The sequence below is a fragment of the Diceros bicornis genome, chromosome 1 (genome assembly GCF_020826845.1).
Source record: "Diceros bicornis minor isolate mBicDic1 chromosome 1, mDicBic1.mat.cur, whole genome shotgun sequence".
NCBI classification, from domain to species: Eukaryota; Metazoa; Chordata; class Mammalia; order Perissodactyla; family Rhinocerotidae; genus Diceros; species Diceros bicornis.
The window spans coordinates 86,692,961-86,715,225 of NC_080740.1; the positions used below are offsets into that span (position 1 = coordinate 86,692,961).

Here is a 22,265-nt window from a genome sequence, read left to right on the forward strand (position 1 = left end):
GTTCCCACCACACAGAAAGCGGCTTTATATTCCTTTGTGTGCTGGTGGCTGTAGGTTCATGGAATAGCCAAACATGGTTGTATTCATGTCAAGACACAAAGATAATGGGAAAATGGAAGTTGATGGAGTTGCCAGCAACTGTGATGGGAAGATTGAGAGTGGGACAAATTTAGGAGATTTGAGGAATTGCCTGCCTGGCCCTGTAAGTCCTTGTGTTTGAGGCCCCTGGCCTCTGGAACTCTTCTGAGTAGCTTGACAAGAAGTCTCTTAACTGCCTCCAGACCCTCCTCCCACTCCCAAGACTTGGTTCCACTCCCCATCTCTTGCCAAGATTACAACAGGCTTCTCCTTGGTCTTCCACTCCAGCTCATCTTCCACATTGGCCACCAGAGTGATACTTCGAAAAATTTCAAGTGGTTGGTGGGGAATGTGCTTCCCCACTCCTCTGGTTTCCACGAAGAGGGATTTCCCTCAATACTTCTGGGCTCCCTTCACACACCACGAGGGGAGGTGGGTGAATTATGACTGGTAAGTTGGTGACTGGGGTCTGAGACTGTTGTCCAGCTCTTTGGGGAAGAGACTGCTTGCAGGGAGCCAAGTTCCACTCTATCCTCCCCCAACCCTCCCCAGGGAGTCCTGTACTTTTTCTGCCATTCCTGCAGCTGGATGGGTCCATCTGCGAAGTTCTGAGGTTCGCCATTAGGAAGCCCCCTGCAGATAGCAGTTACATTTGTTCAGAGCGTGGACAGGGAAGAGAGTGCTATCTATTGGACTCCCTCAAACCCGCAAATCAAAATATTGTGATGCATCCCAACTTAAAATGCTTCAGGGCCGCTAACAGCCTACAGAAAAATGTGCACATTTTTAACATGGCTCTCAAAGTCCTTCACAGTCCAGCCCCACCTGCTTACCTCTCCAGCTTGCTGTTGCCCTAGGTCACAGCCACGCTGTCCACTCTGCCGCCTCAGTGCTTTAGTGTCCTTACCCAGTGTGTAGCCAGACTCCAAGGTGACCCCAGTGATCCCCCTCCTTTGAGGGGGGATTCACACCCTTGTGTGAGCCCTCCTTTGAGTGTAGGCTGGACTTGTGAACAGAAGAAGGTGGAAGTGACGGTGTGTCCTCTCAGACCACTTCATAAAAGGCCGGCTCCCGCTCATCACTCACGCCAGGGGAAGCTACGTCACGGCCAGAGTTACGGAGAGGCCCACGTGAGGAGGACTAACGCCTCCTGCCAACAGCCACGTGAGGGAGTCTGGATCCTCCAGCTCCAGGCGTCTTCAGAGACCCTGAGCCAGAACTACCCTGTTCACAGCCCCCAGATTCCTGATTCTCAGAAAATGCAAGATAATAAATGTTTGTTGTGTTCATTTTGTTTGGGGTAATTTGTTACACAGTAGTAGATAACTAATTCACCTGACCTGCCTTTCTCCCCCTGACTAATTCCTACTGGTTCTTCAGGTCTCAGCTCAGACTCTTCCTCCTCCCAGAAGCCTTCCCTGACTCCTTGTAGGAGATATCTGATGATTTAGCCTCCCAACATACTCTCCATCTTTGGCAATGCTGCCCTGACTTGTCTTTAGGAAACCACCCTTCTCCCATCTGAGTCTGTGTATGTAGGATGAGCCTGACTCCACTCCCTGCACTAGGGGCTGGTGTTCAGCCTGTGCCTGGACAATCCCCGTGCTCGCTTCTCCTGGAGCCCATCATTCAGGGCTATGACCTAAGCCAGGCCCCTGAGGGTCAGCCCAGGAGCGTTTGCCGGAGGTATCAGGAAACAGGTCATCTTTATCTGTTGGAGTTGCTGAGTGGGAAAACCATCAGCCTGGAGCTACAGGCAGACATTTTGCCAGCACAAAGGGAAAGCATGCTTGGAGATGAAGCCAGAGGAAAAAGGATAAGCCTAGGGATAGGGAGAGACATTCCTGATGCAATTGTTGAAGTGCCTGGATTCAACTGTGCCTGAAACCCAACTCTACCGCTGGATTTTTCTTTTCTTTTTGCCTGAGACAGGGTGTGTTGATTTGAGATGATTTCTGTCACCTTCAACTGAAAGAGTTCGGACCAATTCATCCCCATGGGTGGAATTAGGGACCCCTCCTGGCCTCCCAGAACCTCTGGTGCTGCCCTTACCACTGCACTTACCACACAAAGCTGCATCTGCACAAGGAACTGGTGCCCCTGCCCCTGATTTTTCATAATGGCACCACACTTTTGTTTACCTCCTCTCTGCTTCTTGAAAACACTCATGTGTCATCTTCCTTTCTACATCCAGAGGACCTGTCACACAGAGGTGTTCAGTGAATAATGTATAATGAATAAATGAATGAATGAGTGAATGAGTGTTCTAGTTGGTCAGGAGACTTTAGTAGAGCAAGAAAGGAGAGTTGTTTCTTCAAAGGCCTACCTGTTACGAGGCCCAGCTTACCTTCAAGACCTCTCTGAGCTGACAAAGGATTATTGCTGCTTAATCTCTCTTCACCCAGACCACAGCTGAACCAGCAACACCCATGGAACACAAACTAGTCTCCCATTACAGAAAAACAAATTTGACTCTGCCATTCTCCTGCTTAAAACCACTTTTAGGGCTGGCCTCGTGGCTTAGCGGTTAAATGCGTGTGCTCCACTACTGGCGGCCTGTGTTCGGATCCCGGGTGCGCACCAACGCACCGCTTCTCTGGCCATGCTGAGGCTGTGTCCCACATACAGCAACTAGAAGGATGTGCAACTATGACATACAACTATCTACTGGGGCTTTGGGGAGAAAAAGGGGCAAAAATAAAAAAACACTTTCAGTGACATGTTTGGCAGGAGCGGGTGGACGCGGGTGAGCATTTGGATCCAGGGAACATTCTACGTGATAGAACATTCATTGATTTCTTAACTAGTTCATTCAGCAAGCATTTAATCAGCACGCACTATGTGCTAAGTGCTATAAGTGTTACTTCATCTTCACAGCAAGCTTTGAGGGCCATGTGTTTGTTATCTGTCGCTGTATAACAAATTACCACAAACTTAGTGGCTTAAAACAACAAATGTTTGTTGTCTCATAGGATCCAGATGCAGCTCAACTGGATGCCTCAGGGTCAAGGTCTCCCATGAGGTTGCCGTCTCGCTGTCCGCCAGGGCTATGGTCATTTCAAGGCTCAACTGAGGCTGAAGGATCCATTTCGAAGCTCGTTCACATGGTTGTCGTCAGGCCTCAGAAGATCCAGAGCTCACTCCCATGGGCCTCTCCACAGGGCTGCCTCACAACATGGCAGGTGGCTTGCCCAGGGCTACTGATCTGAGGGGCATGAAGTGTCCAAGACAGAAGCCACAGTCTTTTTATAACTTAGTCTTAGGAGCGACATGCCATCTCTTCTGCCGTCTTCTGTTGATTAGACGTGCGTCCATAAGTCCAGCCTACACTCTAAGGAAGGAGATCACACAAAGGTGTAATTAATTGGGGTGCAGGAGGTGCATTAATTGGGGTGGCGATTTTAGAGGCTACCTGCCACAAGTAAGGTATTATTATCCTTCATTTCATGCTCAGACACCCAGCTAGTTAGGCAGCGCGTCCAGGTCACCCAGCTAGAGTGCTGTCTGACTGAAGTGTTTTCCACTTCACTAGACCAGTTGCGGGTGAGGTGAGGAAGGCAGAGAGAAGGTGCTGGTAGAAAAGCAAACAGGGAAAGAGGCTGTATTAACTATCTACTGCTGTGTAACGGATTACCCACAACTTCGTGGCTTAAAATCAACATTTATTGTCTCACACGGTTTGTAAGTGTCAGGAACTCAGGAGCAGCTGGCTGGGTGGTGCTGAGGGAGGGTCTCTCGTGGCTGTAGTTAAGGTGTGGGCCAGGGCTGCAGCTTTGACAACTTCACTGGGGCTGAGGACCATCTCCTCATCCATCTCCAGGGTGGCTCACTCACACGGCTCTTGGCAGGAGGCCTCAGTTAATTGCCAAACAGACCCCTCTATAATGGCACTTGAGTGTAGGACAAAGAAGCTGGCTTCTTCCAGAACAAGTGATTCAGAAGAGCCTAAGCAGAAGCCTCAGTGCCCTTTAAATCTAGCCTCAGGAACCACATACTGTCATTTCTGCAATGTCCTGTTGGTTACCCAGGCCAGCCCTATTCATTGGGAACATCAGGAGATGAGGACCATTGGAGGCTGACTACCACAGGGCCCCACAAGATTAGTAACCCTAAAACTCAGCTTCTGTTAAGTCACTCCCTGGTCAAAGAGATCCAGAGCTTTCACGTACCACAGCACCAATCTGATTTCCTTAGCTCCATCTCCCATGGTCTTTTGGGCGTGTGGATTATCTGGAATTGGCAGCTTGGTCTGAGTGACAGACCTCAAGTGTCCCCACAGAGATCCTTGCTGATGTGTCCCCCTCCCCATCCTCTCTGTTCTGTGGGAAGGCCCATCTCCGGGGAAGCCTCCATTCAGCCTTCCACACGTAGTTACTGCACGTTCACCACGTGCAGGCCCTGGTTGGATGCTGGGATCCGACGGTGAGCAAACAGAGGTCCATCCTCCCTGGAGTGCTTCCAGGCAAGATGGGGAGGCAGACACTGGCCAATCTGTAATAATCTAATCACAAGTTGTGACGAGTTCACCCAAGGAGAACTACAGGGGCCAGCCTGGTGGTGTAGCAGTTAAGTTCACACGCTCCACTTCGGTGGCCCAGCGTTCACCAGTTCAGATCCTGGGCACCGATCTATTCACTGCTCATCAAGCCAGGCTGAGGCAGCGTCCCACATAGAAGAACCAGAAAGACCTATAACTAGGATATACAACTATGTACTGGAGCTTTGGGAAGAAAAAAGAAAAAAAAAAAAGAGGAAGATTGGCAACAGATGTTAGCTCAGGGCCAATCTTCCTCAAAAAAAACAAAAACAAAAACAAAAAAACTACAGGGTACCATGCAAGCACATAATGGGCAACCTGGCCTATTCTGCATGTAGTATTTGAGCCAAGTCAAGTAATTAACTAGGCTGGTCATTAGGTTCAGGTGTAAGTGACTGAAAATCTAAAATAACAGTAGCTTAAACAAGTTAGATGTTTATCTTCCTCTTGCCTAGAAGTCTGGGTAGGTGTTTGAGGACAAGTACTGTGCCACTCAGTGACAACGACCCAGGCTCCTATCTTGTTGCTCTGCTTTGCATAGCCTCCACCACGTGGTCCTGGATGGTGACATCCATGTTCTGGGCAGCCAGATGGAGACAGGGACACAGAGGGTAATATGTACCAACTAGCCGTGAAGCTGCCACAAGATGCTTCCCCTTACATCTCAATGGCCAGAACTTAGTCACATGGCCACACCTAGCTGCAGGGAAACTGAGAAATGGCAACTTTCATTCTGAGCACCCATATGCCCAGCCAAAAATCGGGAGCTCCATCATCATGAAAAAAACCAGCAACAACAGTCAACCTTACCTTGTACTGATTGTGCCAAGCACTGTCCTAAGTCTTTGACATCTGTCAACACATTTCATCCTCAAAACAGATCTACGAAGAAGGTACTATTATTGCCCCCATTTTACAGGTGAGGAAATTGAGGTACAGAGGTAAAATAAGTTGGTAAGAGGATAAGCTGGAACACGAACTCATGTAGCTTGGCTCCAGAGTATGGGCTCTTTTAACATAGTTAACAGTTATGAAGAAAGGGAGAATCCTATTGGAGAGACTTGCACATTCTCTGCCCACACAGCAGGGTGGAAGACAGAGAGAGGAAAGTGATCAAGGCAAAAGGAACAGCAAATGCAAAAGGTCCACCCCCACCCCCACTCCTCCCTGCAAGGTCCTTCACCACAGGGCCTCTCAAACTTAACCGTGCCAGCCAATCTCTTGGAGATTACACGAAATGCACACTTGATTCAAGAGGTCTGGGCTGGGGCTGAGAATCTGTCCCACGATGCCCCAGCAGCTGGCCTGTGGACCCCCACCAGACTGTGGACCACATTTTGAGGAGGGAGGACTTGTGGTCAAATGCCCATCACTGCATGACCCACCTCCTGCACAGGCCCAGCGAACAGTCTTTTGGGCCCAGCGGCTGCTCAAGGCCCCTTTACCCTTCCTGTTGTCCCCAGGTTTCCAGTTCAGGCTGAGATTTCCTTCTCTCTTCCAAATGTGCCAGCCCTTTGTTGAATGAATGAATCAATGAATGAATGAATCAATGAAAGAGAGAAAGCAAAGGGAATGCTGGAGGTCAGAAGGAAGGAGAGGCAACGGGTCAGGCCATGATGTGAGTTCCAGAGGAGGAGTCTGGTTCAACGCCCCCACCTGCGCCAGACTCTCTGCAGGCACTGTGCGTTCCGAATCCTTTCCAGGAACAGGTACCCACCACCATTGTCCTCTATTTATAGCGGAGGAAACTGCCCACTGGCCCTGCTCTTTGAACAGGAGCCCCCACTTTCCTCCCCTGGGATTTCTCAAGCCCTGTGTCACCACAACCTTGGAGGTGGGACCAATGACAGAACCAGGGGACGCTCAGAATGAGTTTCCTTTACATGGGTCCTGTGTTACCTCAACTACCATCTCCTCTAATCCAGCAATCCTGGAGGGAGAGGCTGACTGCCTGTGAATTTCACAGAGGGAAACTGAGGCTCAGAGAGGTCTGCCCTGGGCCGAGTCACAGAGCAGGCCTCAGCCTGCCTCTGGAACAACCTGCACATCCTGAACAGACCCCGCTTGGAGGGGGTGCTCAGTGAGTACCACCAGAATGACGGTAAATGGAAGAGGGAAGCAGAGACAGCTACCAGGCAGGCCAACCACAGCAGCTGCAGGTGACTGAGCCCTTCCTAGGTGCCAGGCTCTGCACTAAGCCAGTCTTCCAACTTTCTCATTGGATCCCCAGGAAACAGCTCCTCGAGTAAGTGCCATCGTCCTTTCTGTGCAGATTAGAAAGGGATGGGGGTTCAGAGAAGCCAAGCGTCTTTCCCAGAAAGGCACAGCAGCGGAGTGGCGGGTCCGCTTTACAGATCTAGGACTGCCTGACCTCCCTTCTCACACAGTATTAGGCCCTTACTCAGAGCTAGACGCGTGCACGGCCCAAATCTGGATCATTACATCTAATCTTCACAACTCAATGAAACTGTTTCACAACTGCAAAACTCAGAGGCTCTGAGAGGCAGAGGGATTTGCCCGAGGCTACATAGAGATAAAATGAAGGAAAACTCAGGGGGGCTTGGAAGGAACGGATGCGTGAGTTTTTGCGGGGTCCCTTCCCCTCCGAGAGCCTCGACCCCCAAGAGAGCCCCCACCCACCCTGGCCCGCGGGCCCCTTTAACCGCGCGGCGGAAGGGGCGGCCGGGGGCGGCGGGCGGCGCCCAATGGGCTGCGCAGAGCGTCACTTCCCGGTGGCGGGTGTCGCGGGCGGGGGGCGGCGGCGGGGGCGGGGCGGCCGAGGAGGCGTTGGCAGCGGGCAGGGACCCACGCGGCGCGCGGCCCGCCTGGCCTGCAGCGTTCCCACCCCTGGCGGCGGCGGCACCATGCCCTTTGACTTCAGGAGGTGAGTGTGGCGACCCCGGCCACCGGGGAGCCCCCTCCGCGGGCACAGGGGGTGCCCGGGCACGCCGCGGACCCCTCCCGCCGGGCTTGCAAAAGGGGCCCCCCGCCCTGTGCACGCCTCGGCAGACTCTCGGGGACCCCGGGCGGTCCCCCTGCAGCACACAAAGACAGCGGGAGCCGCCGAGGGCGCCCTGGTGCAGCGGCAGGGAAAGCCCCTCACCTCCCGGGACCGTCCCACCCCCTCCCTCCGCCGAGCCCCCTCCCCAGCCTGCCCCGACCCTTTGCACATCCTCATCCTCCTCCCCCATACTGGGTAACAGATTTCCTCGCTCCCCCAGATGGGAGCAAACAAGCCATCTCCCTCCTCCCCTCTACAGAGCTTCATTCCGTGGACCCCACCCCAGCTGACAGGTGCGTCCAGGGCACCTTGACTGAGCCCCCAGGGCTCCGCAGGGGTCTGCAGCCCCATCCCGCCTGGCAGCAGCTGGAGGGTTTTAGGTTTCCGTAGGCTGAGGCTGCCCCAGGCTGGGCAGAACAGGAGGGCTGTCCCCTCGCCAATCCTGGTCCTGTGCTCTGGGTATGGGGGCACCACGTGGAGGGGAGGAGGCTGGGGGAACCATGGGCAGGGCTCTGCAGAGGGCCTAGCCCTGGCTGGCCTTGGCTTTCTACAGTCACCACAATGGGTCCTTTGTGGGATCCAGCTGCCTCATAGTCCACGTTGTGCTGGGCTAGGCCTTCTGCAAGCCTGCCTAGGAAGGGGTCTCCACGAGACTTTTGCTTGAGGTGTGCAGCCCCAGGGGACGCGCTGGCCTGAGGCAGCTGTGCTGTGGGTATCTGGCCAGGAGAAGAGCAGGGCTTTAGCTGGAGAGGAGCTGAATTAGAATCCTGGCTCTGCCCCCTCTGCTGAGCAGCTCAGTATATTCTAGAAGTTAGGAGCAAAGGCTCTGGGTTCAGAGCTTCCTATAGCGCTCAGCTGGATGATCTGGGCAAGTGTCAGAGCCCTCTCAGCATCTCCATTTCACCACCTGCAGCCTGGAGCTAAAAATAAGGTCCCACCTGTGAGGACTGAGTGCGGAGAAGTGTGAACTCCACCTGGGAGGGCGTGGAGCTCAGGAGTGGGGCGTCCTTGGGTGAGGAGCTTCTCCACGTGGCCGTTTCCTCGTCCGCAAAATAGGGGTTCATTGCCCCGGGGAGCTCTCCCTCCTGCCTGCTCCTTCCCTCCATACAGGTGTGACTGAAGTCAGGGTAAGGTGACAGCCTTTCTGGGAAGAAGAGCCTGGCAGTGACCCCCACAGCCTGTGGGCACGTTGGGGTTCAGGCTTGGAAAGGACATTGGCCTTGCACCTCTTTCCCTGGCTGACATACTCCAGCACATGTCTGCCGGCTTGCTGCCCATTCCGTGCAGCCCTGAGGCCGGCCCCAAGGTCTCAGACAAGTGCTTGCAGACGAAGGGCAGATCTGAACAAGGAAAGCCCCTCTGATGGAAGTCAGGGGCAGTCCTCGTACCGCCACTTAACGCCTGGACCATGCGAGCTGTGGTTGGCCTATGGTTCCTGGTTCCACAAAGCTGCCCCTTACCCAGGCTGATAATTCCTGTCCCCTCCTCCTCCATCTCCACGTGATTCACTAGGTCCCGCTGATTTTGACCTTGTTGGGGAAATCACTGCTTTGGTCGTTTAATCCTTTCACTCTGCACCTAATACCCCATTTTAAGAGGAGAAAGTCGAGTCCCTAGGACTCTGGGTTTTGCCCTGCCCCTCACGGGAGCTAGATTGAAGGGTGGGCCGGGGTCGCGGGTCCCGCACAGCTCCTGACCTGGTGCGCCTTGAGTTGGAGATTTGGAGCGGCCAGGTGCCATCGCGGCCCCAGCTTCATGAGGTGTTTTCATCAGTTGTCTCGAGGGCTTGGGCTCAGCACAGAACGGGGAGAATAGATCCATCACTTCGCCCGTGCACACTGGAGGGTGAGCATCTGTGCCTAGTGACCTGCACTTTTGAAAGTCTGTTAATTCCAGGGCGCAGGTTCTAAGGAAGTTTCCACCGTCCCCCGCAACTTCCTCTCTTCAGTTTTAATTCATCAAATCTTTACCGTGCTCAGCCCTCTGCCTCGTGCCTCACAGTGTGGAGCTGGATGCCATGTGGCCCTGCCCTCTCAGCACTGGAGAGAAGGGAGGAGGGCATCCGGGGTCCCTAGGAGTGGGGCATGTGTGGGGCACCCACCACTGTGCAGGCACTGCAGAGTGCAGACTTGACATCCGTTCCCTTGTCGCCTGTGAGAGGGAGTTTTAGTCTTCATTTTAAATCAAAGGGAAGGGGGCCGGCCCCGTGGCTTAGGGGTTAAGTGCGCGCACTCTGCTGCTGGCGGCCTGGGTTCGGATCCCGGGCGCGCACCGACGCACTGCTTTTCCGGCCATGCTGAGGCCGCGTCCCACATACAGCAACTAGAAGGGTGTGCAGCTATGACATACAACTGTCTACTGGGGCTTTGGGGGGAAAAATAAATAAATAAAATCTTAAATCAAAGGGAAGGGATTTTGAATCAAAGGGAAGGGCCCGTATTGCCCAGGGCCGTGTGCTGGTGGGCTGGGATTTGAACTCAGGGCTGTCAGCTTGGAAGCCTTAGCTCTGGGAGAAAAGGGAGGGCTTGGAGGGGCCCACCACCCTGTCAGGTGTCTTAAGAACCGTAGGGGAGGGTAGAGGGGCATCCTCTGATTGGACTCCCTCCCGCAGTTTGAGGCCAGAGAGAAAACCAGGCTTCCTGCTTGTTTTGCTCTCATTAAAACAACAAAATCAGGAGAGGGGGAAAAGAGCTACCTCTCGCCCGTTCTCATCAATACTCCTTGTCTTCTTACTGCCTCTGGGATCTTGTGCATCTTGACTCCTGTGAGTTTTCCTGTCTGTGAAATGGGGATGAGAACGGGACCCGTTGTGGAGAGGATTAAGAGCCGTGTGTGTAAAGCATTTAGACACAGAGGAAGCACCCAATAAATTTCGACCCTTATTTTCATCATTTGTGTTATTTTGTTTAAGCACCTGTATTTCCTGACACTACATAATTCATTTAATTGTTAAGCTTGTTCCCCTTTCTCCCTCCCTTTAAAACCTGAGCTCCCTCGGGCAGAGATTGTTATCTGTTATATTCTCTGTTGTAACTCCAGCTCCCAGAACAGTGTCTGGGCCAAGCTCCCCCTTAGAAATGCTCCTCAGCGCCTGTCAGGGAAGCCAAGGGCATGGAGTGATAGGATATGCCAGCTCTTCCTTTACTGGGCAGATTGGCAGCTGTTGGTGGGGAATTTTCCCCCTCCCTTCTTAAATTGGCTCTTTCTGACTTGTTGGGGTGGGGGAGGAGGCAGAGCGCAGAGGAGGGCTCCTGGGCCTTCAAGGATGACTGGTGTTTGCTGTGCTCCTGTTGCATTGCTTCGTTAATCGCTGCACACTGCTGATGTGGCACTGGCCTTGTGACCCAGATCCGTGGGCGTCGGCCCTGACCGTACCCAGTTCCGGCTGGCAGGGGGTAACAAGCACCTGTTGCCTCTTTCAGCCTAGGGTAGGCGAGGGGGGGAAGTTCCTGCAGCCCAGGCCCAGGGGAGCCTGAGCACTGCTCTCAGGGAGGCAGAGGTGGCCAGCTCCCCCACAATGGTGGTCCCCAAGTTGAAACCCCAAAACCTGGGGTGTGCTGCTGCTCTGCCGCTGACCAACTGCGCCCTGGGACAGTTGACTTACTTCTTGGGGCCTCAGTTTTTTCATCTTCAAGAGGGAATGGTAACCTTCCTGCCTCACCTGTTAGGATAGATGTAGGGGCAAGTGAGGTGTCCCTGCAAGGTAGGGCCAGCCACATAATTTGTGGGGCCCAGTGCAAAATGAAAATGCAGGGGCTGGCTCAGTGGCATAGCGGTTAAGTTTGCATGCTCCGCTTCGGTGGCCCTGGGTTCATAGGTTTGGGTCCCAGGCGCGGACCTGCACACCACTTACCAAGCCATGCTGTGGCGGTGTCCCATATAAAGTAGAGAAAGATGGACACGGATGTTAGCCCAGGGCCAGTCTTCCTCAGCAAAAAAGAGGATTGGCAACGGATGTTAGCTCAGGGCTAATCTTCCTCACACACACAAAAAGAAAATACAGAACTCCTTGTTGGAAAAGTATTAAGAATTTCAGGGCAGTGACAGCAGAGCATTAAGCTAAGCATGGACCCCTCAGAGCGTGGGACCCTGTATGATCACACAGGTCGCACACCCATGATGCCGGCCCTGCTGCGGTGCCTCTGGCTCTGCCTTCCTCAGGAGCCCTGAGTGAGCTTTCCAAAGCTGACCTGATTGTCTCATGTCCTGGCTTCAACCTTCAAGCAGGGCCCATTGCTCTGAAGGTCAAATATGAAGTCCTTAGCTCCCCACGCAGCCTCACCCGAGGGGCCCCTCACTCCCTACACCAAGGTAAGCCCCAGCCATCAAGGGGGCCTCTGAGCACATCGTTAACACTCAGCACGTAGTCGCTAACATAAGTGCCTGTACTTCTGCCCTGCCTCGTTCCGGAAAGAAGTTGGGACGCTGACAAAAACACATACTTCTATGTTTTAAAAAGTTTAAAAATATATAGACTTAAAAATCAGGGCAAAAGGGAAATAAAGATTAGGCCAGAGGAAACGTGAAAATCAAGCCAGTATTTCACCTTTATTGAGCACTCCCTAGTGCTTGACGCTGTTGTAAGGATCTCACATCAGCCCGCGTAATCCCTCTACAGCCCTGCAGGACAGGCCCTGTTGTTGTCCCACTTTACAGGTGGGCCACGGAGGGGCGTGAAGGAACGTGGCGGATCAGCAGAAGGCGCTGGGGTTGGAACCCACCGTCTGGCTCCAGAGCCCACTGGATCCTGCAGCCTCCTTGCTCAGGCTTTCCCTTCCGTTCACTAAGTTCAGAGAGAACTGAAACCTCCTCTCATTGCGTTCATTGGCTTTCTCACCTCTAATCCTTTCCCAACAGTGCTCATTACAAAGCTTAAAGTTACCAACTTTTTTTTTTTTTTTTTTTTTTTTTAACTAGCCTCACTTGGTCTGACACCTGCTTCTGAAATGGTCTTTAAAGACTCCCACTACAGTCTCATGCCAGCTTAGAGCCTCTCACTCTGGAGGGTCCAGGTTTTCCCACTTCGGCCACCAGGGCTTTAGCTCGTAGAGCATATTTACCTGCTCGTCTGGACTTGGAATGAGATGGACAATCTCTCCTCCCAAGGCGGTTTGGATTCCTGACTGTGGTCCTGTAATATCTTGAGACGGGGCCTTAGCCAGCTGGGGCCTCGTTACGTTCCATTTCGCATCTGGTAATCCTTTCATGTTTTATTTTGGAGTTGCTGCTAGGCGGTTTTCATCCGGCATTGGAGGTGCAGGCAGGTGTGAGGAGGGCATTTGGGTTGAAGTTTACCCGCTGCCTCTACGTCAGAGAACCTCAACTCTGGCTGTGCACTAGAATCACTGGAGGAGTTTTATTTTTTTTATTTTTTAGTGAGGAAGATCAGCCCTGAGCTAACATCCGTGCTAATCCTCCTGTTTTTGCTGAGGAAGACCAGCTCTGAGCTAACATCTATTGCCAATCCTCCTCCTTCCCCACCCCCCCTAAATCCCCAGTAGATAGTTGTACGTCATAGCTGCACATCCTTCTAGTTGCTGTATGTGGGACTCGGCCTCAGCATGGCCGGACAAGCGGTGCGTCAGTGCGTGCCCGGGATCCGAACCCAGGCCACCAGCAGCGGAGCGTGCACACTCAACCGCTAAGCCACCGGGCCCACCCCGGGAGGAGTTTTAAAAATCCCCAAACTCAGGCTGCAGTCCAGACCCAGTAATCAGGATCTGAGGGTGGGGGGCCCAGGCGTCAGTAATTTTAAAGGCCCACACATGACTCCAGCGCACAGCCAGGACTGAGAAGGATTGCTCTAAATGGGGAGAACCAATAGCAAGCAAGGCCAAGATCCCCGGGGCCGCAGGATGGGGGAGGTGGTCCTTGGAGGAGGGGCTGGGGAGCCGAGTCTGGTCCCACTTGTCACTCCTGCATGACCTTTGGCAAGCCCATTCCCTATTCTGGGCCTGTTCCTCACCAGTAAAATGGTCAGTAGGGAGAGGGAGAGTGTCTTGCCTTTCCATTGACGCCCTTGCTCTTCAAAGTGTGGTCCCCAGACAGCAGCTTCAGCCTCACCTGGGAGCTTGTTGGAAATGCAGACTCCCCGTGCCCACCCTGAATCTAATCTGTAGTTTAGCAGGATCTGCAGGTGATTTGGATGCACAGTAAGGTTGACGAAGCCCTGCTCTGTGTGATTGATCTGACTCAGCATCTCCCATCTGTGCTCCTTCATGCCGCGTCTCCCCCTTGGAGGTTCACAACTTACTAAAGGCTCTGAGAAGTCCTACACAAAAGGAACCCGAGTCACTTGGTTCAGCCAAGTTTTGCCAAACTCGTTGTCTAAGCGACCTTGTTGTTTGTAGGACGCCCAGTACCATTTCTCAGAATACAGTTTGGGAAACACAGGCCTAATTGATCCTTTAAAGAAATGGTAATTAGCCTAATTGTCTGTTGTCAACTTTAACATTTAGGTTTGTTAACTTAATTACATTGGTTTTATATGCAGGAAAAATACAGGACAGGAAAAAAACCTCCAACACTACCATGTATTTGTTTTTAAAAGTCGTGACCCTTGGGAGAGGCAGGAGGAACTGGGGGTTTCCTGCACTGCTGAGGGCTAGGGGACATGTAGGTAGCTTTGCAAATCTCCTCACCCTCTGAGTGGGCCTTATTATTCCTAAGTCCAGGGAAATCAACCCTCTGAGAAGCTGGGTCACACAGCTGGTGCATCAAGGGGCCCCCTGGGGACCGGCGCACCCCTGACAGTGTAATCCTCCCCCCTCTCCCCGAACGCCTTCCTCCTGGAACCTGCTGGGTGGCCCAGCTGGACAGGAAGCAAGATCCAGTTGAAATGGACTGAATGTTCTGTTTATCCAAAAGGTAGAAACCCTATTCAAGATGAGAGGCCTGGCTGTTATTCAACTTAAGTATAGTCACAGGTCCCCAAAACGTTGGGTACTGGCGTTGCGGCAGCCCTTCTGGGGCATTAGCTTTTCCCTCTCGAGTTCCAGTCCGGGGCTGGAATCTCTGAAGGAGGAAAGGAGGCAGTGCTAATCTTATTAGGAATGCCTGACTGGTCCTCAGCTGTGACGTGTGGAGCACTGTGCTGCGCACGTCCCTGGACTTGAGTCACACTGGCCCCAGGAGATAGATGTGATTATTTGTAATTTATTTTATTTTTTTAATTAACATGCAGTAAAATTGACCTTTTTTTGGCGTACTCTTCTACGAAATTTAAGACATTACATCGTTACTTTCACCCTCCGATCTAGATACAGAACAATTCCACCACACCAAGAAACGCTCATGCTATCATTTTATAGTCACACCATTCAATTTTTTAAAAATTGTGGTAAGAACACTTAAGATGAGGTCTACCCTCTCGATAAATTTTCAAGTGTACAGTACAGTGTTGTTGACTAGAGGCACACTGTTGTACAGCAGATGTCTAGAAGTTAATCATCTTGCATAACTGAAACTTTACACCTGTTGAATAGCCACTCCCCATTTCTCCCTCCCCGAAGCCTCTGGAACCGCCTTTCTACTTTCTTTAAGTTTGACTATTTTAGATACCTGATATAAGTGAATATCATGTGGTATTTGTCCTTCTGTGACTGGCTTATTTCACTTACCATAATATCCTCTAGGTTCATCCATGTTGTCGCACATGGCAGGATTTCCATTTTTAAGGCTAAATAATATTCCATTGTATGTATATACCACATTTTCTTTATCCATTCATCCATTCATGGACATTTAGTTTGTTTCCCTATCTTGGCTATCATGAATAATGCTGCAGTGAACACGGGAGTGCAGATATCTCTTCAAGATCCTGATTTCAGTTCTTTTGGATAAATACCCAGTTATGGAATTCCTGGATCGTATTGTGTTTCTGGTTCTAATTTTTTGAGGAACCTCCATACTGTTTCCCGTAGTAGCTGCATCATTTTACATTTCCACCAACAGTGTGCAAGGTCTCCGTTTCCCCCGCGTCCTCGCCAACACTTGTTATCCTTTGTTTATTTTGATAATGGCCATCCTAACAGATGTGAGGTGATATCTTATTGGGGTTTTGATTTCCATTTCCCTGATGATTAGTGATATTGAGCATCTTTTCATATACCTGTTGGCCGTTCTTCTTTGGAGAAACGTCTATTGAAGTCCGTGGCCCAGTTTTTAATTGGGTTATTTGGTGGGTTTTTTTGTTTTTGTTCTTGCTGTGGAGTTGAGGGAGTTTCTTATATATTTTGGACATTAACCCCTTTTCAAATATATAGTTCACAAATATTTTCTTCCAGTGAAAAGGTTGCCTTTTCACCCTGTTAATTGTTCCCTTTATTTAGTTTTAAAACAGGAAGCCGAGTTCAAAGCTGGGAGGTGACTGTCCCAGGGCACATAGCAGAGGAGGTGCAGGACTAGGACTTGAACTTGGGTCTGTGGTTCCAGAGCGAGGGTGCTTCACCCCGGGGCGATCCCACCTCGCTGATACCCTGCCATTGTCGATTTTTGTGATTCCCCTCTAGGTCTTCTTTCTTGCTTTCACACCAGGAGCCACTGACACATAGAATTTAACCAAAATGTTCCTTGAGAACTTTGGGGGACTCCTGGTGATATTTGGCCTCTTTTGATGTTTTGCTGCGTCCAAGAGTATGGAGAAAATATCTCCAAATCTTCAGGGGAAAGTGCTAGGTGAGGGCTGACCCTGGCCACCCTTGCAGAATGTCCTCCTACACTGCGAGTCCCTCCAAGGGCTGCCTGCAGGGTGCTGCCCCGCAGTCAGGCCACTCTCGGAACAGGCCCTCACGTTGTGCTCATTCGGCAGATCTCTGGATTTGAATCCCTTTCCCGTGTTTACTAGCCATGGGACCCTGGACATGACACTTTGCCTCTCTGAATCTCGGTTTTCCTCGTCTGCAAATTGGGGTGCTCACTCTTTCCTTGCAGGGTTTCTGTGAGGATGAGATGAGCTCACGTGGAATGTGAGACAGGTGTGCTTAGAAATAGAGTACATTTCCCTCCTCCTGGCCTAGCGTGGCAGCGCCATCCTGGCACTCCTTGTGGAGCCCTGGTCGACCTCAGCAGAGGGTCATCTGGTGGGTGGACATGGTAAGACCAGGGACCCTTGGGTTTGCAGGGCCGGTGTCACACTCACATGAGAACGCCTGGGGCCATTACATCTGGAGCCAGACTCCTCTCTCTACGTGGCATCCACACGGTGACCCCATTCACCAAGGCATTAATCCGTGTTGAGACAGAAGATGGTCAGTCATGCCCCAGATGCCCCCAGGGCCCAGGCAGGTGCCTCAGTGGGTGATTTGGTGTGGGCTCTGGCCCACCAGACAGTGATAGTCCATCAGGAAGGGGCAGCTCTGTGGCTTGTTGCCCCACAGATTCCCCAATTTTTAGGGAAATGATGAAAATGTTATAAATTGTGTGAAAACGGTTCATGCTAAGCCAAACCAGAGGCTTCTGAGGGCTGACGATGGCCTGTGGCTGCACAGCTGCACACAGCATGCAGCTTGTGTATCACACACATCAGTGTGACCAGCACATGCTGGCCAGGTGGACAGGACTTGGGGCGGAGCCCTGGGACTCTTGGGAGGTGGTCTGGTGGGCGCAGACTTGGAGGCGGAGGAGTGCGGGACCCACAGGCTGGGCGGAGGCCCCTTGGGGCGTGATCCCTCCAGGCCCGGCAACAGGGCTTCCCTCTGGAGGGCTCTGGGATGGCACTGCCAGCTCTGCCACTGGACCTGACCTTCCTCCTCGGCAGTCCCAGGGCTGGCCAGAGCTCAGTCTGAGTGACGCTCTGTTGCTCCAGATCCTTGAATACCTTCAGCCCCCAGGGTGTCTCTTCAGGTGACCTCCCAGGCCTGTGCTGTGATGACAACAGTGCCCACAGTAGTCCCCGTTTATCAAGTGCCAGACCAGTGGCCTTTCTTGGATTCCCTTAGTTCATCCCCATGCCAGGTAGGAGCTGGGCATTGTTCCCATTTGCCTGATAATGATGCTGGGCACAGAGCGGGGATAGGACCTGGCCAAGGTCACACGAACCGTAGGTGACACAGTTGAGACTCCAGTGCTCTGTGATGTCAGAGCTGGCTTTCTTCACCACACTTTCCTGGAGGAAAAGTGCCCTGGAGGGGAGTGTTATCGCCTTGATCTTCTTGGGGCTGCTCCATGGACACCCCCAAGTCAGCTGCCGTCTACTTAGTTGTGTTTACAGTTTGTAGCCATGGAAGCCTTGGGGGGCCTCGAGGTCACTGAGAGGAGGCTGGGCCTGGTGACCATTTTCTGTCACCGTGTGCATCTGTGGGCAGGTGACCACTGAGCCCTGCTGGGGAGCCGGGCAGAGGGTGTGCAGCCTTTCCTGTGGGGTGGGTGGGGCTGACCTTCCCGGCCTTTCTCCAGCCGGTCTTTGGAGCCCCCGTCAGCAGGCCAGGAGTGGGCTGTGGGGATGAAGTCATCGGTTCATTGAATGTATTTATTGAGGGCTACTGTGTGCCAGGCAGTGTTCTAGCAGCTGGGATAGAGCACTGAGCCATCACACACCTGCTGCCCCCAACCTCATGGGACTGATGTTTTAGTTCTGGGATTTTGCTTTTCTCTCTCTCTTTTTTTCTTAAATTAAATACAGTTTTTATTTTGGAATAATTTAGATTTACAGAAGAGTTGTAAAGATAGTACAGATACCCCCATCCAGTTTTCTCCATGGGTCACACCATACAGTACCACATTTGTCACAGCTGAGCAACTGACACTGGTACGTGCTCATTAACTAAACTCCAGATTTAATTTGGATTTCACCTGTTTTCCACTGATGTCCTTTTCCTGCTCCAGGGTCCACTCCAAGGTCCCGCACTGCATTCGTGGTCATGTCTCCCCGTCTCTCTGGTTGGGGACAGTTCCTCAGTATTGCTTGTTCTTCATGACCCTGGCAGTCTTGAGGAGCACTGTCCAGGTATCCTGTAGAATGGCCCCCAGTCTGGGTTTGTCCCGTGTTTCCTCATGATTGGACTGGGTCAGGGGTGGAGTGCCCTTCTCAGTGCATCCTGTCGGGGGTACCTGACGTCCTCGTGACATCACCGGTGGCCTTGACCTTTAGCACCTGGTTCAGGTGGTGTTTGCCAGGCTGCCCCCCGTATTGTTCCTCATTGGTCGGCCGTCTTTCTCCCCACCCGCTCGCTGTAAACTGGCCCTCCTGTAGGGAAGTGGACCACCAGCTTCTAAAATCCCTTGTGCTGTCTCACGTGACTCAACGTTGCCTCTTTCTGCTCCCTGGGTGCAGGACCCACCGCACTGGGGTGCGAATCACTTCTGAGGGGTAGGAGGTATCGTTACGGCGTGGAGTGGCTTCACCCCCCACTCCCCCAATCTTTCCACTACACCCCATGCCCTTTGAAAGAAGAGCTGACAGCGCGGCCCACAGGAGAACCCTTGAAAGCACTAGGAGTATTTCACCCAGCGTAGGGAAGTGTTTTAAGGAGTGAGCGTGAGTCTTGTCCCATAGCTTTTTAGGCCCCTTATGGTACACGGGGTGGTGGGCCTGTCCCGTGCTAATTCCTGTGGGTCTAGGAGGTGCTGTTGGCTGTAGGTGAGACAGCATCTCCCCACCCATCTCTGCCAGCTGAAATCTCACCCGCCCTCCGCAGCCAGCCTCAAGCACCATCTCCTCCGAGAAGCCCTCCCTGTTCTTCCTGAGTGGGGCTGCCCTTCCCACTGCACTGTGCTGTCCTGCAGCCCTCCCTGACTGCACCAGTCCCTCCTGTCTCCATCTGGCTCCTGCCCCGTGCCTCCCTTCTGTCTCACATGCAGGGCTCTAGGCCATGGCAAGGTCACACTTGTGCTGTTTCCTGCAGGACTGACCCCAGGAACTGGCACATAGTCGGGGCATGGCAGTCCCTGGGTGATTTGCCCAGTAAGGCTGCATGGCATTGTGGCAAAGTAAGGGCTTTCTGCGTCTCCGACAGACCTGGGTTCGAGTCTCCGCTTCACTACTTCCTAAATGTGTGACCATGGGCAAGATGCTTCACCCCTCTGGGCCTCGGTCACCTCGTTGAAAGACAAGCCTACTAATCAGTAGTGCCTGGCTCCCAGGACTGTTGTGAGGAATGGCTGAGCTCGTCTCTGTAAAGCCCTTAGGACCGTGCCTGGCGTCTGTTAGGTGCTTGGGAGTTACTTGTTACGGAAAAAAGCACCAGGACATCCGGGCTGTCATAGAAGATGCGCAGGTTGGCAGGAAATTACACTAGAGGTACTTCCTTTATATTGGCCTAAATCAGCTAATTCCTATAAACAACCTGAAAATCTCAGTGATTTAGTGCAACAGAAGTTCATTTTTCACTCATATAAAGTCCCAAGGCGGGGGGGGGGGCATGTTCTGTCCCTCTCAGGTACCCGGAGACCCAGGCTCCTTCCACCTCGTGGCTCTGTCCTCCTCGAGAGTGTGTTGGATCCTTTCTCAGGCCTGGTGGTGGGGGGAGACAGAGGGAGGATATGGAGGGTCTGGACGTGGCGCCATCACTTCTGCTCACGTTCCCTTGTCCTGAACTCCGGGACCTGGTCTCACCCAGCTCCAGGAGCGTTCCGGGGGCCTGGTCTAGCCGTGTGCCCAGAAGGAGGAGAAAAGAGTGGGCTTTGATGCTCATGTCGCTGTCTCTGCCGTGGTAACTTCAGCCCATTTTCAATCTTCCACCATTCTGGTACCATCTTCATAATTTGGGTGCATAGTCATAAACAACATGTGTTATTTGCTTAGTTTTTCTTTAAATTACTCAGTTTTTGAACTTAACATTTTTATTTATAAAGGGTAACTTGATAACATCTTTGAAAATGGAAAAGCAGTATCACCTGCCATAGATACATGTTATGCAAGGTGGTTCAGTTCTAGCTCAAGTTGCTGGGTCTGTTAAAAAAGGGGCGTCAGCAGGTGCTGGAGAGACGAGTGGTGGAGGACCGAAGAGCACCCGCCTGGGACTTGCTCTTTGATGTTCTTGGAACGTTCAAATGAGAACTGAACAGGAAACAACCTTCTCACCGTGAAGTCTACTGCCATTTAACCACCAGGTCCTGGTATTGCCCTGAAATCACCCCAGGCCTGCTGGTGGCGTGGGTGCCATGCTTTAGGAAGTGCTGGCTTAGGGGACAGCCAGCCTACAATCTGTGCACAGACAAATCTGAAACTTGGTGTAGGGAGAGGTGGATGGAAATCACCCTTTCATCTCATAGCAGTCACCACTCTACAGTTTGCACCTTGACCTATGAGGGAGGAATTAATGGTGTCACTTTACCAATGGGGAAACTGAGGCCCAGGGCAGGGCATGACCCCCCCCACCTCCAAGGGCCACACAGTCGACTTGAGTGCGTCTTCCACTGTCCCCAGCCGTCTTTGGTTGGGGAAGGCTTCCTGCCATAGGTGGGCCTGCACTGGGCAGGGGTCTTGAGTATTCATGCTGCTCTCCCTTCTCTCTGTCCTTGTCACCCATCACCTGCCTGGTACATGTGGCGGTGTTTGCAGGAAAGCCGGACTCCCAGGCCTGCTTCAAGGAGCCAGGAGATCAGGAGGTGGTCCTGGCCATGCTTGGGAACTTGTCACCCATTTGCTGGCCCAGCGGGTGACATAAGATTTGTCCAGTGACAGCATCAGTGGGTGCCAGCCCCTGGGGAACTGCTCAGCCCTGTGCTGTTGAAGGGAGCGCTCCCCGTGTGTCCTGGCATGCCTTTCCGACATTGTCTTGTCCTCTCACCTCGGGTGGAGTCCACGAGTGATTTGTTCACAGGGTGGAGGAGTCCGGCTTCCTCTCCCGCCCCTAACTCCCCTCCCCTCCCATCCCACCCAGCCCACGTTAGAACGGCACCAAGCCCCACCCCTTGAGAACAGGCAGTGTGCCCCGATCTCCCAGCAGCAAGGCCAAGGGGTCTTGTTATTGCCACCGTGGGGAGGAGGAGCTTGAGGCCCGGGGAAGCGGGGTCTGTTCACTCACTCACTCAAAGATTTATTGGGGAGGATTCCAGGGAAAACAAGACTGACATCGTCTTTACCTTCACGGCATTCCCAGGCTAGTGGGGAAGATGGCAGAATGACAGTGTGCACATAATTGCACAGATGGTTATTTTCCATTGTGGTGAAACTGAGAAGGAAGGAGGAGATGGGGTGGTGGAGTGTATAGAGGAGGAGCTAACTGGATTGGCTTGGTCAGCTCTTACTCTTCCTCCAAAAAGATGTGCCCAGACTCCAACTCTTCAGTCTGATTTGGGTCACCCCCACCCTGTCCCTGGCTGGACAGTTTTATCACACCTGGACATGTCCTTCAGATCACTTACCACAGTTCCTGTGATTTGTGTGTGCAGTTTGTCATTTACCATCTGTCTGTCCCACTGGAATATAAGCTCTTGAGCGCAAGGACCACTTCTGTTTGCTCACCACTGGATCCTGGTGCCGAGCCCGGAGTCTGCACACAGCACGTGCTCAGAAAATAGTTATTAAGTGGAGGAAGGAGAGGGGCAGGGAGGGAGGGGCCTGTCGAGTCGGAATCAGATCCCAAGTCTGTGGATGTGGGGCCCATGTTCCCCCCACCTCACACCTGCCGCAGAACAGCTCGGAACCCTAAACAAGGTGAGACTTCTTGCCTAGGATCTGTGGGAGGGGGTCCAGCTCCACTGTAT

The 22,265-nt window shown here is 52.6% G+C and overlaps 1 protein-coding gene across 1 annotated transcript in view; it reads left to right on the forward strand.

Annotated features, from left to right (window-relative positions):
- Positions 1-7,414: 7,414 nt before the first annotated feature.
- The window catches only part of ERGIC1 (endoplasmic reticulum-golgi intermediate compartment 1), a 105,429-nt gene continuing 90,578 nt past the window's right edge, over positions 7,415-22,265 (forward strand). Inside the window, exon 1 of the mRNA XM_058546092.1 lies at positions 7,415-7,499. Coding sequence (XP_058402075.1) covers positions 7,480-7,499 — 20 coding nt within the window. The 5' untranslated portion in view covers positions 7,415-7,479. The remainder of the gene's footprint in view (positions 7,500-22,265) is intronic.